Here is a 21,782-nt window from a genome sequence, read left to right as displayed (position 1 = left end):
TGTCCTCAGGGTAAGACTGCTCAGCCAGCTCCTGAAGTACACCGAGGAACACAAACACATCATGTGACAAAGCTCGACTATCTGGGCCACTTCTATTGGCACTTTAGTGCTGTTGTGGGAATTTCTGTGGCTCCCCCTTTGTTGTTACAGACCTGTTCAGGCTGACTTGATAATAATCACCTCAGAATGTCAGTTTACCACCCACGGAGACCTTGTAGAGGTTCAAGGCAGGGAGATAAGCCATCTGTTGCTTCTGAAGGAGTGTTCAAAAGTTTTTTCCCCCGATTCCAATTGCTCTGTGGGGTCCGCTACATGCAACAAAAGAGGCAGGGGAGCAAGCACCTTTTGCATGAACTCACAGAACAGGTGCAGAAATTGATGTAGGCACAAAGGGCCCTGCCACTCGGACAGCGACATGCACCAGGTCGGTGCCATGCTTTGAATTTGTGCAGCATTAACCCCGGAGGACACACAAAGGGATAAGAGCAGACATAGTTTACTGCTCCACACAGACCTCAAATTGCTTGTTAAAGGTGTTTTTTTTCTGAGGGCTCCAAAGAAAAGCTTTTCCAGTGAGAATAAAGTGACTTGACCACTAGTTCTGTATGACATGAAAAAAAAAAAAGTGATGTGGGAAGTTTATTTCAGATGCTTTGGGAATAGGTTGAGTTATCTTAGATACAGGAGCCACAAAATAGACATCATCAGATCCTAAAGGCACAGATATTCCAGCAGGATCAACCAGCTTGTTCAATAAAAATGAATTTTAAACCAGTTTTACCGATCTACTGCATTTAGATCCCCTCTTTTATGGAGCAAATCTGTTTATACAAGTCAAATATTACTAATATTCCAAATGCAAATATAAGTAGGTAATGTTCATCCTGCATCATTTTTTTTACTGTGGTATCCCATAAGGACAAATGCATCAGTTGGTAAATTAATGTCGAAATGTATTAAATAATCAATTTAAACCACCTTATATTTGGCTTTAAAATCCATTTTATGCAAGAAATATAATGCAAATGCACAAAGTATATTACAACTGAACCCTAAAATTTAATTGAGAGCATACATTTAAGAATGAAGTTGCAAATGTAGCAGATTGAGAAGTCTAGCACCACCTAGAGGCTACTTACAAATCGTGCTTAACTGACTCACGGTCGCAGGGAATCAATTTTACAACACAGCTACTGGTATTCTCAGAGTTTTTTTCCACCCTGTTATTTTGCTGTAGTCGCCATTTCGCGAGGGCGTGACTGGAATGAAATGTCAGTTTGGCTTCATTGTATTCGCAGGCTTGATAATTAAGAAAGTGCACGTCTAGTCGCTGTGATTAATTGAGCATTTCTCCAATGAATACAGGCCGGAGGATGTAATAAGAGATAAATCAGTAAATTACAAAATTTCAATTGTATTTTTATTGGAAAATTATTGAAAACAATGTAAGAATTAAAAACATAGGCATTGGATAGAATATGGCTAGTACTCAAGCTGCAACTGTGTCCTTACAGAGTGCTTTAAATACCAAGCGTAGAGATACCTACATAGGATAGCTAAAATAATACATATCACACTTTACTAAATTGACTTTATAAAATGTCACTGTACAATAAAGGTTCAACGAGTGGCAAATCTATACAAACATACTGTGAGGAAACCATTTAGTAGAACTATCAAGACAAATTAAAATATAACAAAATAAAATAAATTCTTTTTTGTTTTGTTTTTTTCATCCCGATGTCTGAAGATTATTGAAAGCCTCCGAAAGTCTAAACATGATTTGTAAAAAGTAATACATCAAGAGGAATTCATATATTACGGAACCTCAAAAAATATAATCAGTTAAATGTGAGTTTATAAAGGGTACGTGGCAACCCCCACATCCACCAAATCATAGAAATTCCAGAAGTGTTTAAACATTTCTTAACAGAGGCGTCTTCTGCACACAGTGGATTGAGCACTATCCAAAAAAAAACAATGTACACTGCCAATTTGTAGAACGAAACATTTCAAATTATTATTCTGTGAAAATAAATTACAAGAAGTCTCTATTTTGTTTTTTGTTTGTTTTTTTTCTACTATGGATTTTGTGCAAAAAAATTATCTACCAAGAATTCATTGTTAGCAACCCAGGTCAGAAACTATTGTACAGAGAGTCCACATCAGTAACTTCCATGCATGAAAAAAGAGCATCCATACAAAAAAGGCAAGATGTAAAATATTTACCAACAGTTACAAAAATAGCAACATGAATAAATTAATTTCTTCTACATTTCTTTACTGCCCTCTCCCCCTCCCCCCATCTAACCCCTTGTTTTTTCCAACAAATGGAAAAGAATCCTGGCAAACGTAGCAAAGGGTTCTTTATATCTGAGGCAAACAACCCTTTTTATACATTGCCATGTGTCCTTCACTCCTCCAGTCAAGAGTCCAACCCTGTCCTTGTGCCCCACCGCGAGTGTCCATACCATCAGAGAGCGTGAAATACATGTACAACAGCAGTTGTAATTGTTTTACAATGTTTAAAAATGCAATAGCAGACAATCAGGAAGAAACCTTGAGAAACTAATAAAGTGGAGGCCCAACTGTCACCTGTTAAAATCCTTTCAAGCTACAGTGGTCTGGATAGCAGGTTGTTAGGCATCAGTTTGCTGCTTGTGATAAATTACCAGCTACAGTCATATGCGGAACATGAGGCTCCTCATAGCAGGCTTGCGAGGCTGGTGGTCGGGCCGTTCTGGGCTTGGATCTGGACAGGAGGAGGGCCATCAGTCCACTGAAAAACAGACAGACACACACTGTAATCAGAGCACTAAAAAGAACAACATAGAATAAACCAGTGTAAATATGTGAATGCAACATGGCGCCAGAGTGAGAAATTCTTCACATACACTGATGAGGTTATGCTCAGGGAGGCTGCAGGCAGCGATGTGATCCTGCAGCAGCTGCTGGGAGAAGTTCTGGTGCATCTGGGCCGCTTCATGAGCATCCATGGTGTTCCCGAGAGCCTTGTTCAAATCTGCAAACGCAACACAAACATGATCAAAATCACACAGCTTGTATCTTAACCCTGTGAATCCACAGACAGCAGGTTTGAATGGCATGCTATCTTTACGAAAAAACTAATTATGTAATATTGATAGGGTTGGGTTGTTGTTGTTTTTTTAAATTTAGAACCAGAAACTGAAAACTAAAAAAAAGAAAAAAATATTGCATTTTCAACTTTCAGTCTTTGAACTACTCATCTGTCACTTGCTAAAACTGAACCAAATCCAACCTTAAAATGGTGATACTTCAATCACCTTATTGATTTAAAAATCTGCCAAAAATAAACACTTTGTATGAACCAGATTCTGTAAAAAAACAAAAAACTCTGCACTCCTCGGCGCAACCATGAAGCCATTAGTGACTCAGTTACGACTAAGACTCACATGGTAAAAATTCAGGGACTTTTCGGCTGAACTGGAGCGGATACGACACGAGTATGGAAACAATTTAAACATGTAAGTAGTAAAATATCTGTGGTGTGCCGAGTCACCATTTTTCCCCCAGTGTTAGCAACACCGATGGGCACTTGGAAAAGGTTTTTTTTTTCTTCAATTTTTGTAAAATAAATTCAACTTTTCTTTTTCTTTTTTATGATTTATGTATTTACAGCTTACTTCTCTCTACCTCTAGCCATGGTTGTGTTGCTTCTATAGAGATGCAGCCCTTTATACTGCAGTATAAAAAGAGCTCTTCAGTGGTGAAAAATGTGACCAAAGCAAACACAGCCAGCAGCTTGAGGGTTAAGAAATTTTGCACAGAGATAAAAAAAAAAAGAACAGTATTGGCAGGTTTTATCTACTCACAGCAGAACGTCAGCAAAGCCTTTAATTCAAGTGTTAACAAGTCGAATGAGGAGAGCGTAAATAACGCTTTACTGAGATGATGGAAAGAATAATTATGTACCTTTCAACAGTGCTGAAGACCAGAGCTGAACAGACATGTCAGGGATCTTGCTGGCCAGCTGCATGGCAGGTACAACCATGTTGTTGCTTTCCTGAAGAGAAAGAGGGAGAGTTTTCAGAGAATAGGTAGAGGTCAACACAAACACAGGTCCTCATTCATAAACATGTACAAAATTTAGAAAGTTTTTAAAATATGCTGCTTTCCAGAGAGCCCTGCAGATATCAGGGTTAAATGTTTGCATCCTTCAAGTGGTACAAGAGTAATTAGCACTCTTCAAATAGCTTGTGTGCAAAAAAAAATCAGCAACTCAACGCTTGTTTGTTCCAACAAATTACATAAAACCCAAGTTAAAGGTTTCTGTTGTTAGAATTATTAGTCGAGGAAGAACCTGCCTGCAACCATGTTTAGTGCAGAGATGGCCACAAATTACTGAATCATTTATTCGATACTTTAAAATATTCATATGAATCGTACAGTCTATTCCTGCTCGTTCTTTTTTCCCTGCCTCAACCAACACGCTGCATTTCATGGATTTTTGCACTGACCAACAGATGCCTCATTTGCCAACAGCTAATCGACAGGAAATTAGGTCGGTATTCGCGCAAAACTTGTCGAGTTCATTGATTATAAAATCATATGGGCAGTTTTGTGAATCTGGATATTTCATCACTACACTCCTACTTTGAGCAGAATGTATAAAGAGTTTCATAAACGAGGGCCCAGTCACAAATCAAGAAAGGCTGAACGAGATTGGATGAGTGAAACATTTTGTCTCTCTTTCTTTCGAATATAAAAGATGTGATCATGCTCTTCCACCCTGTTTATAGTCGAGTTGTTTCAAGCGAAAATCAAATCAGCTTTAGCGTGAGCATGAGCCATATTTGCACAATATTCAGTCTTACTCTGTGGTTGCCCAGTACGTAGAAAATGTGGCCCAGCAGAACCAGAGAGCAGGCGGTCAGCCTGTTCAGATCCTCAGCGTTGGACATCTTCAGGGTTTCCCTTAGGAAACGTCTGCAACACAAAGACCATACAATTACGTGTAAGCGCATGGTGGATCCGTGGGTGTGTTTGCATTAAACAACGTAAGACTGGTCGTACTTTGCCTCGTTGTAGCGTCCTTGAAAGAAGGACAAGAGTCCCCTGATGTAGAAGGCGGCAGCGCGCAGGCAGTGGGAGCTGAAGTGAAGCAAAGTCAGTGGTTGTTATATAGTTATTAATCCACACAATATGCTTTGCTTTAATGTTTTGTGTTACAAACTGTAAAACTCCTCTTACCTTACTGGGAAGTTGTGATCTGGGTTTATTCTCTCTAGAAGGCTGTATAGCTGGAGAGGAAATAAAACAAAACTAAGTTAAGCTGCATACCAATTAGCATTTTTTTTTTTTTTTAAGTTTCTTGCTTTTATCCATCATAATCCGTACTCTGTTCTTAGAAGCAAGATAAGGATCACATTCATTTAGTTATTTGGAATGAGTGGGACGTTTTACATATGGAACCTGAACTTGTTAGCGCCCTCTGGTGGAGATGGCATGTAATAGCAATGTCATTTTTAGATAAGAAATACAAACTATCTGACATTTCTACAATAATTACTTGTTAGTGTTTGGCTTATATAAACACCAATACTAATATATTAGTGATTAGCCACCCACTGGCTTGGCTGATTTATTGGTCAGGTACTAAAAAGAAGTGAACTACAAACATGAAAAAATACATATTAACGACTCAATTTAAAAGTGGTTCCTTGCGTTTCAAGATAGTAATTTAGAAATGCTAGCCATTATGACATAACCAACCTCCTGGTGTCGGTTTCCTTCCCTTATGTAGACACTGGCCAAGTTGGTTACGATGTATGTCCACAGTTCCTGGTGTGTGGTGAGCTGGAACACAAAGAGTAATTTTAATGTTTTGAGTCAAGAGGAAACAGCAGCTGCCATATAAGAGTAGAAGAAGAGAGAAGATGAGATGGGACGCAGTCACAGTATCCGAGGAGAGGAAGCAAAAATCACCGTGCACTCACCCGCAGGGCTGTAGTGAACTGTGCCTCTGCATTATCCATACAGTTCACTGAGATACAGTACAGACCCTGGAATAAGAGAAGGACAGGAGAGCAGACATTAGGTTAATTACTACAGACGTCAATTTCTCAATAAATAGGGGCGATAATTAACACATTTAGAAAATGTACTTTGGTCATGGTGACAGCTGTTGTGGCAGATCTCTGTTTTGGTGTTTTACATATTAATCTAGTTCCAGTTAGGTTTCAGATCAGGTTTCTATTTTTAAATCTTTGTAAAGGCTTTTCCTTCAATTTTAATTCATTTTAATAAACACACAAAATAAATGCTTGCCCATCAATGCAAAACAAACTGTTCTCTGACTGTTTCGACGTTCACTTTGAGTCTATTTTTATCTCCTAGTTGTCTACTAAAAAAAATTTCAGGAACTCCTTTGAAGCGTGATTTCGTCAATGTGACAGTATTTTCAGTAAGAATTGCTATTTGGCAACAATAAATCACTAAACATACCTTTGGGATTACTCCAAAATGTCAAAACCATTTCTATTTTTAGTGATACTTGGATGTGAGACCATGTTTTGAAACTGCGTTGTTTGTTTCAGATGGTGCTGATAACCCCGCTCACTTTCATGCAAGAGTTCTATTAAAGAAGGCTTCAGTTGAAATACTCACTAATAGAGTGTGAAGCTGAGCAGCGTGGTTGGTGAATAACCTGGGGGATTGTTGGCACAGCTGACACACCTGTGAGATCTGGACAGAAAGAACAGAGAGTTAACTGACATTAATTCCACAAGCTCATTTAAGCATGCAAAATCCATTTCGTGAAATGCAACAGAACTGAGTTTTTAACGGCGCTGGACTTGGCTTGACTGAAATTTTTTCGCGATGGCACATATTAAAAGGTGGAGTCTGCAATTTGGAGCAATAGTGTTTGTATTTAGCGAGGTAGCATATTTAGATAGCTTGCATTTTTCCCAGTCCCACAGTCCCTGTATCTTTCATAATTTGTTGAATTTAACAAAAAGTGTATTACATTACAATGACACACTCCACCCTTAAACAACAATATAAACCAATAAATTGCCATGGAAACAGAGACAATGTACCTCTTGTAATGCGGTGGCCTTGTGGCCCGTGACGAGTCGGCACATGATGATGTGCTCCAGTAGAATGACTTGAAAGGTAGAGAGGATGGGGCTGCAGTCCAACACTGCAACAACAGAAAGACAATTTTAAAAAGTACCAGCATAGGCGGTGCAAAAAAAGATTAGCATAGCTGCATTTCATCCGGTCAGCCATGATTTAATACTTTAACTCACTTTTTAGTTTCTCTAGTTGCATAAGAGCTTTGTCTGTGTACTTCTGGGCTTTCTCCAGATAGCCTGCTTGCATGGAGTGCATGACTGTCACCTGTAACATCAGAAAATAAAGTATTAAATCAAAACTGTAGAACAATTGCAGATGTAAAGCAGGGTTAAAACATGGCATATGAGTGTACTAGTGAGAGGCAGAGGGTTGTGTTTAAGGCTCCCACTGTAACTGAATGTTCGCAACACTGCAGCTACAAGATGTCTTTTCATGACAAACATTTAAGATTCACCTTACATGTAATCCTGTTGATAAAAGCGATGGGAGGCTGTTGTTTTAAGTGTGTGCTATTATTCTAAACAGAATTTTTGCTCCTGAGACAGACAGTGACATGACCACAACCCATCACGAGGGAGAAACAACACGATAGCCATGCTTTAACTTTAAGAGATTGTAACTTTCAAGGACTTTTAGGTGGTGGAGAAAAAGAAAAAGTGGCATTACCAAATACACAAGGACACACATGTGCTCCTTGGGCAGCCAGTGGAAGAGATCAGCTGGGTTGCTCGGCAGAATCTCATCATCGTGGAGTGTAGAGATGGTCTGGATGCACTGCTGCAGCTGCTTCAGACATGGCTTCACGCTCTTCACCTGAGGACGCACACAAACACGGTGAGCAATCCGATTTTACCTCCTGGTAGCTTTTTACACACAGACATCCTTCCTATATTGCTAGAATTACAACATGAAAGCATGCAGAAGCAACCATTTTCCTAATTCGAACTCTTCTAAATTGGATTTCCTACCTGCCCAGCATCCAGGTAGTGTGTGACCTGTAGCACTAGGAAGAAGACCCTCAGAGACTCCTTCTGGATTGGGTTTCCCTGCCAGTTTTCCACTATAGTTCCGCACAGTGTGAGGAGAGGATGCACCTCCCCAAGCTTCCTCTCCATTAGCAGCAACTAAAAGATTGGAAAACATTACCATAATTAAAAGTTAACATAAAACACTTCTGCTATTTTTGCTTTTCATAACTAATGTGGTATTACCGTTGTATATGTAGGTGTTACATACTGTTAAATCTAAGCTTTGTAACTGTTTATGCTAGTAGCGTGTAGCGGAACAGAGGACTCACCATTCCTTTACTAAGGAGAAACAATGCCCTACAAAAAAAAAAAAGAACACACAGTCAGTTTTTAAATATGAACTTTCTACACACAGTAAATACAAAAAACATTTTGCGTTACAGTTACATTATTGTCAGTAAATACCAGGTTAACAAGTACTCCAAACTAGTCAAATACATCGTTTCAGCAGCATTTGCAAACAAGATGACAAACTCATTTTTATGCGAAGTGAACATCTTGAGGCTTTTTTTCTTTATTTCACTAAATATTATGTGATGTGTCAAACTACACAATGTATGACAATCTAAGGGAAACGCAGTTTTCTCAGCAAGTTAAATCTAGAAAGCAGCTAAACAGAAAATGGCAACAAAGCTGACTTGCTGTTGAGAGTTTCATAGTTTGCTTAGAATTATCTGGTTTGGGACGGATCTGACGATTGCAACCCCTCCCATGCAAACAGGTGAAGAGGGTGTAACGGCCAGATTGAGACTCATAAATTACTCGTACTTCTACGCGGTCTACAAATGTATTATTTTTGTGCACATCAGATTCATTGACATGTATAATATAATTTAAACTGCCTGGCGCTATCAACTAAAAGCCTTAAATTTGCCATCAAAGCAGCGGGGGGTGACATTTACCTGGTATATTCCGAGCCAACGACTCGAGCATACTCAGCTCCAACTCCTAGAAGGTCACATGCTGACACCAAGTCTTTCTCCAGTGTATGAAGTTGCTGAAAGAGACAAAAAGAAAATCCCAGTCATCCCTTGGGACCCCTCTGCTGATTTACATGAACTCCGGACTGCAGCAATATCTAGTTTAACTGTGAGCAATGATCACTGAGATTAGCCACCAGAGTTGTGCAACTCCAATACCGTTTGGCCTGGATATGAAAATAACTTAATGAGCAAAACAACATCACTCCTACAGTGATTCATTCCTACTATTGCAATAGTACATACCGCCAACTGGAACAACAATCTGCAGTGCCAGTATGGTGTTTGTTGTGAAATCTGGATGGCTTTGCGCAGCAGGGGTTTTGCAGAGTCCACCAGATTCTGAAAATTGATTAAAAGCGAGTTTTAAAACAACATGCTAATCACGCACAGAGGTTATTAAAAGTGCTTTACATGCAAAAGTTAAGAACAAAAAAAGTTTATAAGCTAAACAACAAAATACATAGAATTAAATGTACTAAATAGATAAAGGGGGAATCAAGTGTGCACAAATTTTGCAAAATAAAAATTGAAAATGGTTGCCTAAAAAATATCATATACTATAAAATAAAATAAAACTGAAACCAGTAGAAAAAGGAACTGGTTTAAGCGTAAAATGTTCTGACAAATCTAAGTTACAGGGGGAGCTGGTGCCAGCAGCGGGCACCACAACGACTAAAGACAATTTCACCTTGTATGGTCTGAACTCTGGGCACCATTAACTAATCAGTCCCTGCAGATCTCAGAAACCTGCAAGGCTTGTACTCAACAAATGTGTCTCCAATATATTTTAGATCCAGACCATTAAGACTTATAGACAAGAAGTGGAACCTTTAATTTAATGTGCATGTAGGAATCTACATCAGACTGATTTCTCTTTTATGTGTTCGTCAGTATTCTAGCAAGCAGAATTAGAACAAGTTGTAACTGTCTAATAGCCTATTTAGGGAGGTCAGTAAAGAGTGCATTACTGTAGTCAACTCTACAAGCAATAAAAGCATACATTAGTTGTAATAAATCTTATTTTTTTCTCTGTTTTGGTTTGTTTTTAAGATGCCAGTAGAGGGATTTAGTTACAGATTTGACGTGGCTCATAAAAGGATCAATAAAAGGACACAGAATGACCAAAAAAAAATCAATTCAATCAATTAGCTGATTGTGGATAATAAATACCATCACCACGTAACCCACGTACTGCAGTATCTTGTGGATTTGACTTTACTTTGATAGGACATGAACGCATGTAGCTAAAGTTATCCCCCTCAGCAAGCAATATAATTACATTGTCGTTAATTAAAATGTCTTACCTGTTGGCAGAAGAGTTCTGACAAAATGCTGGCAGCTTCAAACTTGACATCTTCGAATTGAGGAACTTGCTGGGATATATACCACTGCAAAACAAACCACACAAAATGTTGGCGGCGTCACAGCTGCTATTATTTTGAACCAACAATAATCCCATACAGTAGCTTATTTGGCTAGCACCACAGAAAGAACGAAAGTCCCCGACTCGGTCCGAATTACTAACAAACAGCTGAGTAAATAACACGCTAAAATATTACATTTTATAACCTCTTTACAAATTTATTGTCCCCCAGTGAACGGCAATTTAAAGACTTGCGCCGTTCGCTGTTTTCGCTGCGTGCGGCCTACACCCGTCCGCTTCTCCGCAGCATCCCCGCTCTTTCCTACTTCGACCGTCCCTCACCGCTTTCTCCAGGTGGTTGCGGGCCAGCTCGCTGTTCTTGGTGTGGTGGTAGAGAACCGAGCCCAGCTGGAGATGTGTCCGAGCCTCGATCCTCTGCGGGGGCTTAAACTGAAACACGGCCTGTAGGCAGTGCACGCAGAGTCGTATTTTGGGCGGACTGGAGGTTCGGAAATGCTCCGCAAAGCCGAGAAGGGCGAGGTACCAGCGCTCCGGGGCCTCTACGTTTGACGCCATTTTCCCAGACAACAACAAGTTTTTCAGCGCTATGGCCAGACTCGCGGGTTGCCAGGTTCGGTCACGTAGAACCCACAAATGACGTATCCAAAGCCTTATTTATCCTTGTTAATCACTTTTTTAGTAAACATTTCATCATGTTTGACACACAATTACGATGGTAAAAGGATAATAAAAGTATAATTGATCATAATATAATATCTATTATGGGATCCACTGCTCATCCTGTGTATTTACTGCTCATATCACATGCTGTTCATACCGCCATTTATCTATCCTTATGTTGTTATCAACACCTATTTACTATGCTTAGCATGATCATACCATCCTGTTTAAACTGTGACATATTGCACATACCCATCTGTATATTGCTGCTTCTTATGTGCTTAGACGCTAAGCTGCATTTTGTTGTCTTATTACTTGTATTGCGCAATGGCAACACATTTGAACTGAATCTAATCTAATAAATATCTTTATTTCTGGACCACCGTGCAAAATCCAAGTTGCGAAACAAGGCATTAAACTGACAGATGAAAACACAACATGGTGGACAAACCCAATAATTTGTTAGGTTTTTCTTGCCTATTGTTCCTGAGATGGTTCCATCTTCCAGGTAGGAGGTAAATAATTTTATTACTGTACCCTGGAGACTAACTTCACTTTCCAGGGTGGTTTTGGTTGACAGTATCATATAGTTGTCTTAACATGTGTTTATGCTTCTTGTCGCTTTCTTTATTTGCACTATAGCATTAGTATTATTAACTTTGTGCTTTGTCCTCTCTCTAGTGGACAAATCTGTCCACTATGTATGTTCTCTTGTTTGTATCCGCCTGTTTGTCACTGCTGTAGTTTTCTCTCTTCCCTTCATCTTCACCTCAACTGGTCGAGGCAGACAGCTGTTCTACCTGATCCTGGTTCTGCCAGAGGTTTCTTCTTCCCCACTGTCACCAATACGGCTGCTCAAAGGGAATCTTTGGAGTTGTTAGGTTTTATACGTATAATTTTGTAGGGTCTTAACCTTAATTTTACATTAATTGGATGATTTGTTCGAGGATATAATAATGTAGGTTCTTAACCTTAACATTTAACAGTTTTTATAATACTTCCAGCGATGTCTCAGATGACAGCCACTCAGAGTTTTCACTTTTTTTTCTTTCTTTTTTTTTGCTAGATTATGCACTTTATTGTCAACCAAAGTAGCCATCTATTTTAGTTCTCAGTAGAAAAATGTGGCTTTGGACATTCTTTCATGTTTTTAATGCTTTTACAGAGTTTTCTTTTGGGATTAATACAGTTCTGTCTTACCTTATTTCATCTTATCATATCTTAAGTTAGCAGTTAGTAAGTTTATTTGTATTATATATAATATTATAAAGTCTTAACATTAATATTTCAATTAGCCTGTTAAATGTGCATATAACAATAACAATATTGTAGGGTCTTAACCTTAATACCCAATCTTGTTTGATAAATTTGCAATGCCAGGGCTATTTCTGCACTTTAAATATGCTATAAAAACAACAGTGACATGATTGAAGATGTTACCTTGGATTATATAAAGTAAAAAAAAAATATACAAGAAATATGTAATGAAAATAACCGTTAGCTTGAAACAATTTAATCCATTTAAAAGTGAAAAAGAACACATACAAAACTCTCCTTGTTAAATACGCTGACCAAACCTGGCAACCCAATGTTGCGGATAATCTCGCGAGATTAGTGCCACAACAACGGGATTAGCTTTGTGGGTACTGTAGTCCAAAACAGTGACATACGCTGCCCCAGTTTTCCTTAAGACCTTGGAAAGCCCAAATAGTCTTGTGCGTCAAAGCGGAGGAGCAGAACCGAGCAGAGTTTCCTCGCAGGCCGCCGTCTAAAAACAGACGAGCCTCTCCGCCGCAGATCCACACCTGTCCGCAGAAATCAGCCTCACAGGCGTCAACAACAACAAGGAGAAGGCGCAGACAGGAGCACAAGTTACAGCCTTCAAGAAATGTGTGCAAGTAGCTGCAGGACAGGACAGACTGACTGAAAAACGTCGAAGATTTTAGAAGATTTTTATTTTTTTAAAACCCCCAAACGAAGGTAACACACACACACACACACACACACACCAAGTGATCACTGCACAATTAGATGCATGTTTATTCCCTCTGACTATGATTTATTTATCCTTTATTTATGTAAGTCATCGCCTGCCCCCATTAGTTTTACATAACCGACAAGTTGCTGAGGGGTCCAGATGAATATTTGGTGGTGTGCAGCATTGATCATCTGTTTACTGCTGTTTACAAAAGAAGCCTGTTTGTGTGTGTGTGTGTGTGTGTGTGTGTGTGTGTGGAGGGGAGGTGGGAACACTGGGCGTGCGTGCAATCACGTACCCGATCCAGACGCCACAGAAAAGCCGCTGCGTCGCCAGGAGTGGGTCGTTGTTGTTGTTGTTGCTGTGTTTAATAAAGTGTGTGTTTTCCCCTCCGCAGCGGGTTTGTTGCTGCTTTCCCTTGCATGAGTGACTGGGTGTCGTGCTGCTGCAGCCTCGGTTAACCTGTGAAGGGCGCACACATGGCCCACAGTGTCCACGACCACCAGAGCCGCCTGCCAGTGGCCCAGGCCTCCGTGCTGACTCTGCCCGCATCCAGCCAAGCAAAGGTGAGCCTCGTTCCTCTTTACATGTTGTGGTCATGTGAGGATGATTCACTATTAGAACTTGTTTGGGCAGGTTTATGGGTGTGATTTGCATTTTTTTTTTTTTTTAAATCTGTGGCTGCAGATCAAAGCCTCATAAAAAAATACAAATTAAAAAAATCCTGCCTTTCAGCTGTATGTCATGACATTTGGTGCAATATCAAAAAAATAAACAAATAAAAGCTGCAAATTGTGACTATTTTGAATGCATACAAACTCAGTGCAACATCAGTTTGTCTACACATAACTTATACTGTATACTGTATATATAACTTATCTTATTTTGTACTTAAATCTCTTCTATTTTTCATTTTTTTGCTCTTTATTTTGTACTTTATTCTATATGGCACTGAAGGAGCTGCTCTCAATCTCATTGTACATGTATATAGTGACAATAATGGCATTCTATTCTATTCTATTCTATTCTACATACATGAATCTGTGCAATATTTGTATTTTTCTCCTCATGTGCAATATTGTCATTTCCACATCCAGTTGAACCAATCTAAACTATATTTTCGGTTTAGTTTCAGGTTTATTTTTTATTTTTCTGTTGATATTTCTCAAACGTTTGCTGCCGTCACCATGCAAAGTCCCCCGCTGTGGGATTAATGAAGGCTTATTATATAATTTAGTGTTTACGATGGTGTGCATAGTAACAGTGTATCCAAAAAAAGAAAGAAAAAAGACAGTATTTTTTTGTATTTAACCTCCTTCCTGTGTAACTGAGGCTCTGCTCAGTGCTCTGGAGGGTTGTTGTTATTGTGACATACAGTTCAGCCTTCCTGGTACTCAACATGCTTTGGAAGGACATGCCTGTGCTGGTACATGTCTGTAAATAGCAGCGAGGTGCCAGCTAATCCAAAGCTGGCCTTCCTGTTCCCCAGCAGTGCAGTAGTCGTAGCTGGTCCTCCACAAGGGCAGATGTTTACACTAGTTTCACATGATTATAAAACATCAGAGCATATTTCAATTCTAATAATTTATTGATTCATCCTCTCTGAACACCGACATTAAGACGATTCTGAGACACGAGTGCAGGTTTTAGTTGTGTGCAGCCGACCTCAGTGACCTAATTACAAATGGAAATGAATGGAATCCAAAACTTCTCCGTTCTAGGTTAAGTTGTGAAATGTGTTTGTTTTCTCTCATGCCAGGCGCTCCTCTTATCAGTCCGTGGGAGTGTTTACTGGGTTCAGCTGTGCCACTTAAAGAGTGTTCATCTCCAAACACACCCAAACAGCTTTTCCACCATAAAATGAGAGTTTCTTGTTGTTCTCCGTCTGCGTGGCTCTGTTGCACGTGAACATTTGTTCAGCTGCAGCAACTTTTGCTGACGGAGACGCACGGGGAGCGTTAGTGCTGATAAACATGTGGCGCTTGTGTTACACATTGGCGAGGGTCAGATAGGCACAAAAACACAGATAAATGATTAAACTTTTGTCCCTTTTCTCGTCCACAACAAAACATAGCCAGTGTAGGCGAGTTGATAACTGAATATTTTCATCTATCCGTCCTTCAATCAGGACTTGAGGCCCAGGCTGACCGCTGTGGACTCCCTGCTTTGCGGTGCGTTTGCCGGAGCTGTGGCCAAAACGGTCATTGCACCTCTGGATCGGACCAAGATCATTTTCCAAGGCAAGAACAACACCCCATATTAACTTTGTTTTCCAAATATAGAAAGAAAAATAGTCTCCATGTAAGTGCCTTAGCTTCTGTTATGTGTTTGACATTCCACAATAAATGCAACAACTGTTTGTCTGTTTGCACCAGACTGTTATAAATGTTCCCAACTAACTGATAATCCTCTTAGTGGATGTTTAGCCTACATGGGGGTGTGTTGTTTAACCCGGCGGCTCACTGTGTCCCTTGTTTTTTTTTTTTTTTTCTTACAGTGTCTTCAAAGAGATTCTCTGCTCAGGTGAGTCCAGTTTGTCTTATCAGCAAGACAGGAACTGATAAATTGCAGATTTACGCAATTGAATATGAGGCCTCAGCGATAAGCAGAAACGCAAAACATGTGATAGTCACGGCTTCCTGCGATCGGCTTTCATTCGTTTTAAAACATCATCAAGTGAATATTTTTGTCTGCCAGAACGTAAAAATACATATAAAATGAATTATTTGAAGAATTCACATGAGGGTCGAGTACACTGAAATGTTTGTCACTATGGGTTATAGCTAATATAGTAACTGTTAATTGTTTTTCGAAAAATAGTAAATGATTCAATACCAAAATACCCTAGCTTGAATTGAGTTGATTTCTGCTGTAGTACATGTTGTACAAACCCTCATTTACACATTAACACACACAGGGGATCTTGTGAACTTTATGCATGATTGTACTCTTGAATATTTAGTACAATGAGAGGTGACTTCTTGTCATTCTGTGCTGCAGATTGTATTTTAATTGCTAATTGATGAATTTTAAAAAACAAATGCATCCCAATAACAACAATCTGACCTGTATCAAGTTGATTTAACATTGTTGTATATTTACACACGCAGTCAGTCTTATGAACTTTATGCAGTATTGTACTCTACATCGTGTAGGGCCGCTGAGTTGAACATGTAGAACACATGGAAGGCCGTTTCCTCTGTTTCTAACCCGCTGTCCCTACACAGGAGGCGTTCAGGCTTATCTACTGTACATACGTGAAGGATGGGCTGCTCAGTCTGTGGAGGGGCAACTCTGCCACCATGGTGAGGGTCATGCCATACGCCGCCATCCAGTTCTGCTCACACGATCAGTACAAAAGACTTCTGGGGAGCTACTACGGCTACCAGGGAAAGTGAGTAAAGAATTTTATTCACAGACGGTTGGTGAAGCCGGAAATCGCAGATCACAAACGATCAGAGCCGCAGATAGCTGAAGAGAAGACGAAAACTGACTACAGGAGAGAGAAGACACAAAGTTAATGATTTGCAATAGTGACACATAAATGCTTGCAAAGTGAAAGAGAAAAGAGTCTCTACTCTCAGTGCTTCCGTTCAATGTAATTATTACCTGATCCAGCCCTGACCTCGAAACTTTATCCAAAAGGGAACTTGTATGCATGTTTGATTTCTGTCAAGAGTTCATTTGTGAAAACAGATGACTCCATTTGTGTAGATTTTCAGGAAACTCATTTTTTTTGTTGTTTTCTTGAGATAATATCAATCAAACTGAAGTTGAGTGAATTTGACTCAGTAGAAATGACAAAAATAGAGATAAGTTAAGTTTGATTGATGTTGTCTCAGGTAGACGATGGAAAAGTGAGTTTTCTGAAGGTTTGTGAAGATGGAGTTATCTGTTTTGGCAAATAAGCACTTCATATATATATTTGGTTCGTTGGTCAGTCAGTTTGTTAACCACTGAAATAACTGGACAACCTTCGACACAACTGTTTTGTAACAGTTTTATAAGCTATTAGATTGACTCTGATGAAGTCGTCATTAGATAAAAAGTTCAGTCCCATACTTTGATCTTTGACCAGCTACCTCATAAACTGACGCTCCCATCACCCTCAGCTGCACTTTCTGTGTAGCGTTAATTAGCAGGTGTTAGCACGCTAACATGCTAAATAAGATGGTAAATGATAGATTGTAAATATGACAGAGTTCTATCGAAAATGAAAAAGGATTGGGTCATTGTTTATTCATTTTCTAGCAGCAGCAGCACCATTTGCTCAGCTGTACTCTGCTGCATGTGCTGCAGAGAGGATAGTTACAGACATAGCACTAGAGACTGAGCTGCTCTACTGGACAAAATATCTGATGACACCGTTTCTAAATCACTCCAACAGTTTTTTTTCTGTTATGTTCTTTAAAAGACACGTTTAATATTACTTTATATCGAACAACATACACCTATACTAATATACATGCAGTCGTCCTCATATGTATTCATACCCTTCTATTAAAGAAAAGGCAAAATTCACAATAGTCACTCAAATAACTAGAAACTGAAAAAAGTAATAATAAATAAAAATTTGCTAAATTATAATTTCGTGAAATAACAAATTGCTTGTGAATTGTTGTTGAAAATAATAATTTAAAAAAACAAACAAATATGTCCCAGAAAAATTAGAGCACTTTGCTGATAAGCAGTGAAATCCAAATAGCTGTCAACAGGTGCAGAAGTCTGAGAGTTACAGAAAACACTTGATTGCAGTGATTGGCTCAAAGGGTTGTTCAACAAAATATTAGTTTATGGGTCCCATCATGCTTGTTTGCTTGTTTGTTTGTTTTTTGTTGTTGTTTTTAAAAAATATATACATTTCTGTTGAACCACAATTCAAAAACAATGTCATGATTTTCATTACATTTTTATTTATTGTTCCATTTTTTTCAGTGACAGCTGCTTATTTCCTTCTTTACTGGGAGGGTATGAATACATTTGAGGACGACTGTATATTACAGGCTAATAATTGTTGATAATATTGCAACTGATATGTCGGTCAGGCTCTGATTGTCACTGTGTGTTCATGATGTTAGCGTTTAGCTCAAAGCAGCACAGTGCCAAAGTACAGAGAGCTGCTAACACGTGCTTGTATGTTTCTTAATCAGCAAAAATAAAGTTTGTGTGTTTTTTTGGTACATAGTACAAACTATTATCTCGTTTGTTTTAGAGCGCTGCCTCCTTTCCCACGTTTCCTGGCTGGATCTCTGGCCGGCACGACTGCTGCTATGCTCACCTATCCTTTGGACATGGTGCGAGCCAGGATGGCCGTCACCGCCAAGGAAATGTAAGAGCCCATCTCCTGTGTCACAACCAGAACACCTTCCAGCACGATCCAAGAGACGGCAGTACAGATGCTGTCTCGCCTTTACACTAAAATGAATCAGTGCAGTTCCTAACCGTTGCCACAGTTTGGTGAATAACATCCTCCCTATGGTGTGTTTCTCCCCAACAGGTACAGCAACATCTTGCATGTGTTTGCGCGGATCTCCCAAGAGGAAGGTGTGAAGACGCTCTACAGAGGCTTCACCCCGACTATCCTGGGTGTCATCCCATATGCAGGAATCACATTCTTCACCTACGAGACCCTCAAAAAGCTACATGCAGGTACTGACCAGTAGTGCTTATTAGGGATTATCAGCATGGCCGATTATTGTGGCCGATATTTGGCATTTTCCTGATGATCGTATCTGTAATTATTGACTGATTATTGATAAATTAAAGGTGCAGATGAAGCCACTTTTCTCTGCCTGTTGTCACTCTGTGGTCTTAGAAATGTGTCTCGAGCAGAGACTGCAAAAACCGCCACGAACCAGGAAATTAGCTCCTCTCACAGTGGCTAACGGCTAGTAGCTAAATAGGGTGGCAGTCACAGATTAACCTGAAACAGAGTCTGGAAAACAATAATTAATAATCCTTTAAGATCTGGATAGATCAGTGAAAGATTAAGAAAACAGAAGAACAGGAGACGTAACTGAAGCAGACAAACTGCTTGATCTCAGTCGATCCTACATAAACAGAGGAACGTGTCCTATTTAATCCGTCCTATTTCTGTTTTACATATTCAATTATAGTCTCCCTTATTCATGAAGAAGCCTAGTTATTATTGTCAGATTCCCTTCTATCGATCCCTAGTACTTCTTGTGTTCTGTTAATGTCTCGTCCTAATGTTTAACTCGTTGTTTTCTTGTCGTACGTCTCACCACAGAAAAGACAAAGCGATCCCAACCCTACCCCTATGAGCGTTTGGCCTTCGGTGCCTGCGCAGGCCTGATCGGACAGTCGGCTTCGTACCCCCTGGACGTGGTGCGCCGGCGCATGCAGACAGCCGGCGTCACCGGCTCGCGGTACGGCACAATTCTGGGGACCATGCGCGAGATCGTGACCCAGGAGGGAGTCGTACGTGGACTGTACAAAGGCCTGAGCATGAACTGGGTGAAAGGCCCCGTTGCGGTGGGGATCAGCTTCACCACATTCGACATCACGCACGGCCTTCTGCTCAAGCTGCATCAGATGGACTGCTTCGTCCACTGAACGGTGCGGCGGCGACGGAGGGGGGGCGACGGAAAGCGCTGACGAGACTGGCACGAGGGAGGTGGTCGAGTCCGGCAATAATGAATCTGCGGGACGGTCCTGCTGCACGGTCCTGTCCTCTTCAGACGGGATGTCAGAGGAGCGAATGAGTGGACGGGAGGTGTGTTTGCGCACGCACGCAGAAAAACGCAGAATCTCAAACTTTTTGCAAACGCACAGTCAAAAATTCTCTGTTGGAGAAAGTGAAGAGACAAAGGAGGCGTGTTTTTAATTTGTCAATCAGAGCTTTATTGTGAAATCATGGTACTATCAGTGTCACTTAGATGGTAAACATCAGAGGAAGCCAGTTTTGTGTTTGATGGATCGATATGGAGGATTTTGTGTTGATAACGTGATGCTTGCACTTTACTCGACCTGCAGTGTTCTTTCAGTTCAATCCTGCATCGATTCAATGAGTTTCAAATCTTTTCATTTGCAGAGAAATTTTATTTTTGTTTCGATAATAGTGCTTACTTTTTACTTCCGTTAAATAGCCTGATGATGCAGGGTGTAGTTTGTATATAAAAGGTGATTTTTCAGTCCTTTTTTTTTGTTTGTTTAAATGTTGAGTTTATCATGGTGCCAATAATGGATTGAATTGATACTGATGGAGTAAATGATTGTATGAGGGTGGTCATGTCAGCAGGACTGCACAGTTTCACTGTCCATCCAGCACTGACATGTGGGAATGGAGTCCTTATGATGTCTGAGAAGTGGATCCCAATAAAACATATATATATAAATACATATATATATAATACAGATTTTGGTTTATGTGAATATTATTGAGATTTTTGCTGTGCTCACATAATCGTGCACATTCTCTGGTTGCTTTTACATGATTGTGAGGCATTCTTTACTCTAAAAAAAAAAAATCTAAAACCGCTAACTCACTTAACTCAGCCATCTGTGAAATACGGAGGAATCAAACTTTCTCTCACAATGTACGTTTCAGTGATACAGTATATCCAAAGATGTAAGTTTACGGTTGTTTCAAACATGACTGGCCTTGCAATAAAATGTTCATTCACAACCCTGAGCAATGAATCCTTTTGTCCACTTGAGGGAGCCGTGTGATAAGTAAAGCTAGCAGCAACATGAAGGAGCGAGCTTAAAGGTGAAATGAGCGTTGGAGCGGGATGGTTACAGCAGGTTGTTACTGGCTGCTCAAAAAATCTTTCATGTTTAGTGGTGTACCCACTGCAATGAGTTTTCATTTTAAAAAAATGTGCGTTTAATGACATTCGTCTCATGAAATTGAGATTTGTTGATTGTGTTTTGGGCCGATTTCAGAGATTTGAATGAGACTTAAAATATAAGTAAATAATAATAAACAATATTTCACATATAAACATGTTAAATTCCTGCATGTATCTATATGTATACAGATCAACTTCATCCATCATTTCTGACCCACATGCGTGAGAGGCCACTCGTCCCTTCACTTCCAGTAGATGGCAGCATTGAGCAGCTGCACTCTCTTGTGCATCCTGAACCATTATGGAGGTTATTTAGGCTCTGATCACCTCGTGGCCTGAACTTGACCTGCCCTCTGCTCACAGAGACTCTTTTATTTTTTAATTTTCTTAAAAACTCATTTTTGCTGCTGTTGTTTTCAAATCCTTCAATATGCAATTTCTGCTACTTTATTATTTTATTTTTTTACTGCTTTTTGTGTGTGAAAGTGATTTTTTTTGCAAAACGAAATTGATGAATTTGCACTGCAAAACGCCACAAAGGCTAATTATGCACTCGGACATCGTCTAAATTATCTATGTAGTGTGTGTATTATATTTTTTTTTATGCACATATAATGCCAGCGCTGTGCTAAATGTACAAACGGCCAAGTCGTATGAAATGAAATGATAAAAAATAAGATTCATGCTCTATTTAATTATAACATTATAAATACTATTAATGCTTTTATTTTGGGATGATTTATAAGAACTCTATAACAAAACAGTTCATTTTAAAAAAGCATGTCATCACACATTTGAGAAAAAATGACCAGA

The 21,782-nt window shown here is 39.6% G+C and overlaps 2 protein-coding genes across 3 annotated transcripts; one reads left to right on the top strand and one right to left on the bottom strand.

The window, feature by feature from the left end:
- Positions 1–1,398: 1,398 nt before the first annotated feature.
- LOC103371081 (MAU2 chromatid cohesion factor homolog) lies at positions 1,399–11,094 on the bottom strand. Its single transcript, XM_008300302.1, has 18 exons — positions 10,839–11,094; positions 10,438–10,521; positions 9,377–9,472; positions 9,053–9,147; positions 8,420–8,447; positions 8,091–8,246; positions 7,789–7,935; positions 7,296–7,386; positions 7,083–7,186; positions 6,649–6,726; positions 5,979–6,044; positions 5,755–5,838; positions 5,233–5,282; positions 5,056–5,133; positions 4,857–4,968; positions 3,955–4,045; positions 2,895–3,022; positions 1,399–2,779 (listed from the first exon to the last, which is right to left on the bottom strand). The coding sequence occupies exons 1-18, from the start codon at positions 11,070–11,072 to the stop codon at positions 2,705–2,707; spliced, it is 1,797 nt and encodes a 598-aa protein (XP_008298524.1). The 5' UTR covers positions 11,073–11,094; the 3' UTR covers positions 1,399–2,704.
- Positions 11,095–11,831: 737 nt separating this feature from the next.
- On the top strand, positions 11,832–20,809 carry LOC103371066 (mitochondrial coenzyme A transporter SLC25A42-like). Of its 2 annotated transcripts, none has more exons than XM_008300292.1 (8): positions 11,832–11,845; positions 13,492–13,721; positions 15,284–15,395; positions 15,653–15,678; positions 16,383–16,549; positions 18,368–18,484; positions 18,653–18,804; positions 19,406–20,809. In XM_008300292.1, exons 2-8 carry the CDS (start codon positions 13,635–13,637, stop codon positions 19,729–19,731), a joined length of 987 nt encoding a protein of 328 aa, XP_008298514.1. In that variant the 5' UTR covers positions 11,832–11,845; positions 13,492–13,634; the 3' UTR covers positions 19,732–20,809. The 2 variants fall into 2 exon arrangements, with proteins under 2 accessions (XP_008298514.1, XP_008298508.1); XM_008300286.1 differs by lacking the exon at positions 11,832–11,845 and adding an exon at positions 12,886–13,157 and having other exon boundaries at positions 13,553–13,721.
- Positions 20,810–21,782: the final 973 nt, after the last annotated feature.

This window comes from Stegastes partitus, unplaced genomic scaffold, assembly GCF_000690725.1.
Source record: "Stegastes partitus isolate 25-593 unplaced genomic scaffold, Stegastes_partitus-1.0.2 Scaffold33, whole genome shotgun sequence".
In the NCBI taxonomy this organism is placed as follows: Eukaryota; Metazoa; Chordata; class Actinopteri; family Pomacentridae; genus Stegastes; species Stegastes partitus.
Note: the sequence above shows the minus strand (reverse complement) of the source record. Positions and strands in the feature narration are given on the sequence as shown.

What these genes read in the sequence shown, in the direction of transcription:
- LOC103371066 (XM_008300292.1), top strand. Translation starts at nt 13,635, where the DNA reads ATGGCCCACAGTGTCCACGACCACCAGAGCCGCCTGCCAGTGGCCCAG. An exon ending in CAAAGAGATTCTCTGCTCAG is followed by an intron (nt 15,679 to 16,382) that starts GTGAGTCCAGTT and finishes GTCCCTACACAG; the next exon opens with GAGGCGTTCAGGCTTATCTA. An exon ending in TACTACGGCTACCAGGGAAA is followed by an intron (nt 16,550 to 18,367) that starts GTGAGTAAAGAA and finishes CGTTTGTTTTAG; the next exon opens with AGCGCTGCCTCCTTTCCCAC.
- LOC103371081 (XM_008300302.1), bottom strand. Translation starts at nt 11,072, where the DNA reads ATGGCGTCAAACGTAGAGGCCCCGGAGCGCTGGTACCTCGCCCTTCTC. An exon ending in AGGCCACCGCATTACAAGAG is followed by an intron (nt 6,727 to 7,082) that starts GTACATTGTCTC and finishes CTTTCTGTCCAG; the next exon opens with ATCTCACAGGTGTGTCAGCT. An exon ending in CTGAGCATAACCTCATCAGT is followed by an intron (nt 2,780 to 2,894) that starts GTATGTGAAGAA and finishes TCTGTTTTTCAG; the next exon opens with TGGACTGATGGCCCTCCTCC.